This window comes from Trachymyrmex septentrionalis, unplaced genomic scaffold (genome assembly GCF_001594115.1).
Source record: "Trachymyrmex septentrionalis isolate Tsep2-gDNA-1 unplaced genomic scaffold, Tsep1.0 scaffold103, whole genome shotgun sequence".
NCBI lineage: Eukaryota > Metazoa > Arthropoda > Insecta > Hymenoptera > Formicidae > Trachymyrmex > Trachymyrmex septentrionalis.
Genome location: NW_017304155.1, coordinates 301,464 through 311,643, shown reverse-complemented (window position 1 = coordinate 311,643; position 10,180 = coordinate 301,464). Strand labels below are relative to the sequence as shown.

At 32.2% G+C, this 10,180-nt stretch overlaps 2 protein-coding genes across 11 annotated transcripts in view; both read left to right on the top strand.

Annotated features, from left to right (window-relative positions):
• LOC108757169 (afadin) overlaps positions 1-10,180 on the top strand; it is a 170,220-nt gene that overhangs the window by 96,070 nt on the left and 63,970 nt on the right. For 7 of the 10 annotated variants that reach the window (XM_018501596.1, XM_018501593.1, XM_018501616.1 and 4 more), the window contains exons 4-6: positions 4,236-4,520; positions 5,160-5,443; positions 6,270-6,369. In XM_018501596.1, the coding sequence (XP_018357098.1) occupies positions 4,236-4,520; positions 5,160-5,443; positions 6,270-6,369 (669 nt within the window). Of the gene's footprint in view, positions 1-4,235; positions 4,521-5,159; positions 5,444-6,269; positions 6,370-8,761; positions 9,019-9,389; positions 9,612-10,180 lie in introns of those variants that run through there. The other 3 variants (XM_018501648.1, XM_018501638.1, XM_018501628.1) reach the window with 3 other exon arrangements.
• On the top strand, positions 1,665-2,521 carry LOC108757280 (putative uncharacterized protein FLJ37770). The gene is made up of 2 exons (XM_018501753.1): positions 1,665-2,136; positions 2,205-2,521. Exons 1-2 carry the CDS (start codon positions 1,681-1,683, stop codon positions 2,229-2,231), a joined length of 483 nt encoding a protein of 160 aa, XP_018357255.1. The 5' UTR covers positions 1,665-1,680; the 3' UTR covers positions 2,232-2,521.

The window sequence follows — 10,180 nt, the reverse complement described above, 5'->3', positions numbered from 1 at the left end:
CGCACGCACGCACGCACGCACGCACGCACGCATGCATGCACGCTGTCCCGTTTTAAAGGATCTATTGAAATATTTTGGGAACACTGTGTTAGATCGAAAAATGTTTCAGACAAAAGTTTTTTGTCTTTGAGGGGGACATAAGATAGTGTTATTGGTTTGGCCTTGAATGACATTGTTAAGATCAGGGTAAGATTACTTTGAATTTTTTTAATGGAACCTTCTACTTTTTATTACATGTTCGTATAGCTTATCTCGAGAGCTTTTCAAAACACTATATATGAAATATTTTTTTATTCAGTACTTTTCGAGTTATAAATACTTTGCAAGTTATAGCATTGACGGTATTAGCATTATCTGAAGTATCCGGCTAATGGCTAATATCTCTTGAATGTTTTTCAAGATCATAATGGATCTGGATAACATTTATCAAGGTCAAGACCATTGAAACAAAAATATATTATGATATACATCAGTAAAAGAACTATCTTAAATGCCACACTTGGATAGATATATGATATTCATGCCAATTTTCAATGCCTGATATTTCTTGAAATCCTCGTCGCAAATTATCTAAAGTTTTATGGATGTTCCGGAATTATCGTTACTTTTCATATTCTCGGAGAAGACAAATAACTCATCGACACCGAGCCGTCAAAACACGAGCATACCTCGCTCCTGTGCTAATCATGCTGTTTGTCTCAAATGGCACGCGATCCTCCTTGCACAAATCCCGAAAACTGTCGATTGCGCACACGCTCCATGTGAGAATGGTGAGTTCGCCACCCGATCCCGATCAATATACATCACATATCGCTCTTTATATCTTCGCGAATATTAAGTGCGAATCAATGGACTTGTCGTCGCGTATCACCGGTGCCTTTTGTCACATAACGTGATCGGTATACGCGTACCGCGAGACCGTTCAGTGCGCGAGAATTACCGAAGTTTCCAACGAGATTTGCCGGTCTCGTTATTGCTCGCAATACGCATTCTTTCGTACGGTAGCGAGAAATTACTCAACGTCGTACCAAGTGCGAATTACCTGTGCACGCATCGAATCGAACGCATCAATTATCGCAATATTATTACTACGAGCAGCGCTTACCGCCCGTTTCGAATAAATCTTAATTCAACTCTATAATAAAATTTAACTTATTACAATCAAGAGAGTCATCGTTATTACACATCGTCTTGGCGAACGAGCCTTCCATACAAGGTGACACCAGTGACCGGTCACAAAACAATGGAATATAAAGATAAAATTATAAAGCTTATTTTCTAACCCGAGATGGTAGCTATCTTTCAAAAACAAAAAAGTTTTAATCTTGGAAATAAAAAGGCTTAGGTATGCTATACCCGAAAATGTTTTTTAAGATTAAGAAAGGTAATAATTAAGTATGAAGATTGATTATTGAATGGTCGAAATAGAATATGTGCAATCAACACAGCGGAAAAAAACTAATATTAGTTTTACAATTTTCGATATTATAAATATCTAATTTGAATGCGAATATAATGATAGAATGTTATATAATGATCGAAATGAGAAGATAGAAAGCATACTTTTTCAAAATCAGGCTTTCTATCTTTTCATTTATATCATTATACACAGTGCGACAAATATGTTCCCGGACACGAACCACATTTCAGCAACCAGTGGCAACATCTGTGCGTTCAAACATGCATTTGAAAGGTTTAACATTTCCCTATCATCTGTCAAAGTTTCATTCATTTTGGTTGACATATAACGAAGATATCACAGTTCATGTTAAACAAGATTTTGGTCGAGGTAGAAATTTTAATATGGAACAAAGAGCAGTGATTAAATTTAACGCAAAACTTGGTAAAAGTGCATCAGAAACATTCCGATTGATGCAACAAATTTACGGCAATCAATGTCTAGGTCGTACAGCTGTTTTTGAGTGGCATAAGCGTTTTTTGGAAGGCAGAGAGACCCTTGAAGATGACAAAAAATCAGGACGGCCAATTTTGGTTCGAACACCCGAAATGATCGAAAAAGTACGTAATTTTGTTGCAAACGATCGCAATGCGTCACTAAAAATGATGGAGGAGGCTTTAAATATCAGTAGAGAAACGATTCGAACCATATTACATGAAGATTTGGGTAAAACGAAGGTTTGTGCGAAGTTTGTTCCACACACATTAAGAAGCGATCAAAAATCAATGAGAATCAATCATTCCAGAGACATTGTTGCAGCCGCAGCAAATAATCCAAACTTCCTAAAATCAATTGTTACGGGTGATGAAACATGGTGCTTTCAATATGATCCAGAAACTAAGCGTCAAAGTGCGGAATGGAAGTCAAAAAATTCACCACAAGCAAAAAAAGTACGAAAAGTTCCATCAAAAATCAAGACAATGCTCATCACATTCTTTGATAGCAAAGGTATTATCCACAAAGAGTTTGTTCCAACTGGCCAAACAATTACTGGTGCATATTATCTCGAAGTTTTAAAGCGATTGATGGGCAGAATTCATCGTATTCGCCCCGAATATCGTGATCCAGAAGATTGATCTTTGTTGCATGACAATGCACCGAGTCACACTTCATTGATTGTCTGTCAATTTTTGGCTCGAAATCGTGTCTCTGTGTTAAACCATCCACCGTATTCACCTGATTTGGCCCCCTGCGACTTCTCATTATTCCCAAAATTGAAATTGAAATTGAAAGGACGCTTTTTTGATGACATTCCGACCATCCAATCAGCTTCTACACAGGCACTACAGGCAATTCCGCAAACTGAGCTGGAACATGCATTTGAATCACTATTGAATCGCTGTAACAAGTGTATTGAAGCCAGAGCAGAATACTTTGAATAATAAAACCAAAAAATAGGCATATTATTGTTTCAATTATGATTTTCAGGCCCTGTCCGGGAACATATTTGTCGCACTGTGTATAACACCACTGGAACATTGTTTCATATTTGAGATTTCTGAAATGTTTTGCATATTTCCATCTTTAATGGTGATAATCATTGGTATTAAATTTGATTAAAATCCGAATGGGACAAAAAGTAAGTGTTTCCTTGTTAGTTTAATCCGTTCTATCTGCATATGAGCACTGTGCATGGTATTCCAAATATTCTAGATTTCTAGGACATTTCTGGGACATATGGATATATTCCAAAGAGATCGCATATTTTTATCTTTAATTAATATTTAATATACTATAAATTTCTATTAACTGAATTATGCTGTTTAAATACATGCACACACATTTATATTTAATGTATAAATTCATGTTTATTTTTTTTAGTTGGAGAAAGTACTTCAATTAATTTTAACTTTTTTGTTATTTTCTCTAAAATGTTCTCTATGTTATTTTCTCTAAAATATTTTAATCTAATTTAATAACGAGTAAGAGTTTAGTTTATAAAAGCCGCGAAACTTACAATTAAATGCTTCAAATAATTTCTGTGAATTTATATACAATATGTAGTTATTTGAACTACGCGCCGAATTGATTTTTTGGACTTATAAACACAAATAAACTACAGTAATATCACAAATTGAATTGACAAGCAATTTAATAATTTGATGCTCAATTCAGGCACTCTATTAGAAAGATGTTAAAGTACTGAAAAACTGTAAATAAATTTATTTATTAAAAAAAATATTACCTCGACCGGGAGTTAAACCCGGATATCTTGTATTCCGTATGAGAGAGAGAGAGAGAGAGAGAGAGAGAGAGAGAGAGAGAGAGAGAGAGAGAGAACGTCCTAAGCCTTTAGATTACTAAGGCTTTAGTAATATTCGTTGCAATAATCGATATATAGGAACTATAACGCATTTTTCAGACTTCATATATAAACAGTAATAAATGATTTATTAAGACCATATACACAACAAGTAAGAGTTTAATGCTCATAACGGCAGTTAGATCTTAGATGCTTTTCAATACCTGCATTAACATCTTTCTAATAGGGTGCCTGATTGAACATCAAATTATTAAATTGCTTGTCAATTCAATTTGTGATATATATATTACTATAGTAGTTTATTTACGTTTATACGTCCGAAAAATCAATTTGGCGCGCAGTTCAAATGACATATTTAGTATATATAATAAATTCACATAGAAATTATTTAAAGCATCTAAGATTCAGCTTCGACCATTATGGTCATTAAACTCTTTCTTGTTGTGTATTTACAGTCTTAATAAATTGTTTATTATTGTGTTAATAAGAATGTATATGGAATTTTGTTTGCAGAGGAGCGTAAGCTTGATTTAGAAGAAAAACCACTACTAGTTCAACTAAATTGGCATATGGACGATCGGGAGGGACGCTTCTTGCTGAAGAGGATCGACGATAAAACCAATGCGCAAGGTGTCGGTTTTACTTCAGCCGAAGGTTCTAGCTTTCGAAGAAAATTGAGCAAGCGAGAAAAAAAACAGATTAAGAAGCAGGAGAAGCTCAGTCGATTAAAGAGTTTAGAGCAAGATGAGAATGCGATGCCTGGTGATCAGAACGGTGTCGCCGAGAAGCTTTACACGGGTCAGTAAATATTATTTTCAAACTGTTTGTATAAAATTATGGTAATACTCTAGATTAGGGAACTCTCCTCCAATGACCTTAATCTTGACATATGTTGTCAAGATCGTGATCCTGAATAACCTACAATTGATTTTAACCGACACTCGTTACTCATTAAAAAGTTATTAAGAAAGAAAATTTGAAAAATAATGTCTTTTTTTTCACTATATAGAATAAAAATGTCCTTTAAAATATATTTTACGACTGTCCATGCGAAGCGACTTCCATCCTACAATTGATTTTAACCGGCGCTCGTTACTCATTAAAAAGTTATTAAGAAAAAAAATTTGAAAAAAATTTGAAAATTTTGACAAAACGGGTTTGTCTGCAAAAGATGCGTTTACAATGTTGCAGAAAGCATACGAAGAGTCGTGTTTAAAGAAAACAATTTAATGGCTGCGCCTTCAAAATGCAGAAAAATATAAAGTTAAAAGTTAATATATTATTATTGTCTTAAACAATAAATTCATTTCCAATCCAATTTGATTATTTACGATCGTCTTATAATGAAAATAATAACAAAAATGAAATAAAAATACTTCCTTGTTGTTTAACTAAGAATGTTTTTTCTTTCATTAATGATATTATTATTATTTTTAGAATTACCTGAGACCAGTTTTACGAGGAGCATCTCGAATCCGGAAGCGGTGATGAGACGACGTCGCCAACAGAAGCTTGAAAGAAGACTTCAACAATTTCGTAGTAAAGACGGCGGTCCTGACACAGGCGGTACATTGAAAATTTATGGTGAGGCGTTGTGCAAAGACGTGCCATACAAAACACTGCTATTGAGTGTGCGAGATTCCGCCGCTCAGGTTGTGCGAGAAATGCTTTCTAAATATGGCCTGGAAAAAGTGGATCCACAATTATATTGCCTTGTGCAGGTATATACGAAATTATCGCGAAATTTATCCATGCATAAAATATTGTTATATATAGTGATAAATTTAGCAGATTTTAAAAATTGATTTCTTCAATTAATTTCAATTTAATCTAAAAGATAGCACAATTCGGAATATATTAATTGATGCTATAAATGAAACTTAATTGTTTAGATATTTTGTGTTAAATAATACTATAAATAAAATATAAAATTTTATTTTAAAAAGATATCTCAATTTGTTAAATAGTATAATTTAAAAAACGGAGATGAATGTAAAAATATAAAGATTTGTAAAATTACGTAAAATTAATTTATACATATACAAAACATATTTATAAAAGGACTAATTCAATAATTATTATTAAAGGAAGATTACTAAAATTGATAAAAAAGAAATTAACAGTAAAGTAATTACACACAATAATGAGATAATAACAATATTAATAGTTTGCAATGTATCTATGAAGTTAAAAGAAACAGAAAGTTGAATAATAATAATAATAATAATAATAATATATTTTATTTAATGTAGTTTTTAACAAAGCATAATGGACAAGAACATGGTTCTCGTCGCACATAGAACATGAAACATAGAAATTAAAAGAATAAGATAAAGAATAATATATTGTAGAAAAAGTTATGTTAATTGTATGAATACTAAATATATAGCAGACAAATATCTTAAAGTATATTTTATACAATATGATATATTTTTATATCATTTAATTAGCTTTTTTATTTCTGGAAATTATAAATACACAAACATCAAATATTTTTTATTAAAAGCGTATATTGTAAATTAAATCACTATCTTGTTTATGATGTAGGTTAATAGTGAGAACGTGAGTGGCAATATGCATCAGGAATATATATTGGACGACGACGAGTGTCCTTTGGCGATATTAATGAATCACCCTTCCACGCGAGGTAAGAATTTACTTTTACATGAATGCTTAGCTGCGCAATTGCTACATAATTTTAATTTTGCTTGTACGTAATATTCCAACTGAATGAAAATGAAAAAGAGGAAAGTGGATATGATTAGGTTTAAACAATTTTGTTACTTAAAGTGTTTAATATAACGCAAATATGTTTTTTACTTAACTCCTCAGGATATTATATATGAAATTAATTTTTGTACATTTGAAAATATACTAAGTTTTTTGTCTTCCAATCTATCTTTTATTAAGGAGATTTAAAATATCAAGTTCTAACACTATAATAATAATTTTATGTAAAATACGTCAGAAATTCAATAAGCTGTACTTATAATTTAAATCTTTTGAGATAATAATATGATATAATTTTAATTCTTTAGTGAAAGAAATAATTTTTGCATGCTTCATTTTTAAGTTAGTTTGTGTAAGCTTTAGATACAATATCTTAATTTTTAAATTTTAATAAATTTTAATATATTAAAAATGAATTGACATTTTGGTTAGATAGCGAATATTGTTTGTAAAAAGGCAAGTAAAAATTTTGCTACGTATGTATTACACGAGAATAATAAACTGGACACAGAGTTTTTTGTGAACTATTTAAATTAGATTTATTAAATATAACTTAAAATGTCTATAAAAAGAATGGTAAAAGAAGGTAAAAGTTAACGAGCACGGAGGAGAAAAGAATTCTTTAAATGGAGGTGGTAGGATAAAATAGGAGGATTGATCTAATGAAAAAAAATTGACATCAGAATTTACGAGATAAGAACAAAAGTTTATTGAGAAAGAAGACTAGAAGGAATGAAGTTAAAGTAAAAATTAAATTTATAAGGTTGTGTGTAAAAAACTAAAAAGCTTTTAATATCAACTGATAAAGGCGAAGATTTGACGAGAGGAGCGACAGAAGGGAGAGAGAGAAGGAACCGAAGGATAGTGGATAGTCGATAGGAGATATAAGGGTGGCAAGGAAAACAACCGATACCAACATTGCCTCAGTTGGCTCATGTCGTCGGTACTGGCGCCAGTGCGCGGGCGCCGTCGTCGCCGCCTTGTCGTCGTCTTTGCCCTCGTTTCGATATCGTCATTCACGGAGAAATAATTGCCCATAATGTCCGACAGTTTGAGTCAAAATTTGTGCAACGAATCGAGCAATCGATCTAATCTTATTTGAGTTGAAATTATAATTGTTCCAGCACATGTTGTGTGAAATATGTCAAGATTTAGTGCCTCGTTGCCTTCTTTATACAATAATCCGTACATTAATTAGTTACTTAATTATTTTGTTTGTTCAAAAACGTTTATATATTGAGTCCGAAATCCTTCAATCGTTATCGAGCTTGTGACGAAAGTGTACTCGCCCACATGTTCGGTGATCCATTGTAGCCTCGACCGAAATAATAAACGTGTTATTCTTTGCGATAACATGTATAAATACGACGCAACATACTAATAGCTACACACGGTTGATTTGTTTTATGGAAATGCAGCAGAGGATTCGGAGTGACATAATTAAATCTACTCATTGTAACACTCCTTTATATAATTGAACGAAAAAGTGAATAGTTGTAATTGTACACATATAATGCAACGCACAGCAGTCTAAGGTGTGGCGTCTTCGAACACGATTAGCTCATTATCAATGTACGTATTAAAGACTTCAGTAGTAGCGAAAGGAACCACCCACTCACACGATTGTGATAATGCGTCGTGATGTATGGGAAGGAATAAATAACCACGTACGTGACTGAAGAAATAAATAACGATTATACACGAACGTAAGGCGTTAATGACCAGCGTTCCCGAACTCCTCAACATATCAAAGAAAAGTGAATTGATGAAAATAAATCCATTTAGATTGCATAATCTGGTCATTCTGCGCAATTTTATGAAAGATCAAGTGATCATCAAATCTCAAGTACGACCTACTAATTAAGCCATTATCGTAATCCAACATAATTTAATCTTATTGGCATGAAATATTTATAACAATAGAAATACGGTATTCGGTAAATCTCATAATTAACATAAAGGAATGATTATTGATTTCACGCATAACGTAGAAGTGGGCAATACGAAAGAATTCTATTGGCCTATTATTATCGAGACATAATAAAAAAATTGTACAGATCACGCAAAACCTTGATGAAGTGTGCAGGTGTCTCCTTGACCAATAACACATGACATTTGAATGCAAGTCTCAAAGTCGACTTAATTAGAGACGATTGACTAATCATTATTCTGACAAATAGTGATAGTTATTATGGGTATTATATAATACCTCTGAAAGACGCTGAATCAGTGACGATTTTATCTGATTACTATAATTATCGTATGATCATTACAGATTATGCGTTACTACATAAATTAACATATGAGTTGTTCTCTTATCTTCTCTTTAAATTAACATTAAATATTAGATTTGCATGAACAACGAAGAGGTCGATTTGACAATACTGTCAATTGCATAATCGACGAGTTACTCTATTGACCCATCGGTATAGAGTCGATGACATCTCGAATAAACTCTTTATCGTCAATACGTCTATCTTATGAATCACATAATCTGTAGTTATGGCCCGTAAATCTCCTGTGATCTATTTGGGAACCACCACGGTCAATGCCATGGAGTGTCATTGTGAGAACTCGAAGCAACATTTTAATTAATACGATCATTAGCGACAATCGCAGTGACATGTTTACTTGACTTTCAACATAATTGTATCTGAATAAGCATATTAATATCTTCCTCAAGTATATCATAATGTTGATTATCTGTAATGTTAACATTGAGATCCAATTAAGAATATGATCAGCTAAGCAGATTTATAATTTCTTCTATAGAATTATTATTAAAGATAGGAAGCATACGAACGACCTGCACTCTTGATTTTATCCGCAGTCTAAGTTTAGACAATATCACTGGCATGTAAATCAAATATTGAGCATAATAGAAATAGATTGAGGATAAATTCAAGTAAATTCATTTAAAATTCGTCACTATTGTAGCGAGAATAGATGCTGAAGAGATTTGATTATACGTTCGTCGATAATTATAATTGATAAGATTCGCCTGACCAGCTTAAGGCGCCAGCGGATTCATGAGGAAAACGGAGCAACGAAAGAAGAGAACAAAGAAGGGACCAATATTTAGCAGCAGCAATAATCAACGAAGGGACCACGAAATTTAATTAAATAAGGCGATCATCATGATGGATTGGGGAATACGACGTAAGCTTCTGTTAAAGCTGATGAAACTAAATCATGCATGACGCATATAGAGCTCAAGTTTCTTCTTAATGTAATTCCATGTTAATTTGTTGAAATAGCCATTATTAATTTGTTAAAATATAAACGTTCTTATATTGTAAAATAGCTATGCTGAAAACTTGAAAATTATTTAATGACAATGTACATATTTTTCCCTAGTTTTATTTTATTTTTGTAAAATATGTTTTCTTCGACCATGTCCGTCTGCTTTTTATTGAAGAAGAATTATTTTTAAAAGCAACAAGATTTTTAAGTTTCATTACATGTACAAATTTTGCGTATTATTGAGTTTTTCGATAATTGTTAATAAAGTTTGCAATTTGTCTTGTTTGCATGTATACCTCTCATTGTATATAAAAGATGATAGCATCTCAGGAGATAACAAAATATTATTTGAATATATTATGTATATAGCTTTATTAGAGAATGCGGATAATTTATGAAAAGATCGTTGTAATTTCGGACAGAAATGTTGATTTTATTGTTTGATATCATCGCGATATAGTTTTCTCGATTTAAAACAATCATTA

Coding starts and splice junctions, on each gene's coding strand:
- LOC108757280 (XM_018501753.1), top strand. CDS start 1,681: ATGCATTTGAAAGGTTTAACATTTCCCTATCATCTGTCAAAGTTTCAT. Junction 2,137..2,204: donor AAGATTTGGGTAAAACGAAG/GTTTGTGCGAAG, acceptor CAATCATTCCAG/AGACATTGTTGCAGCCGCAG.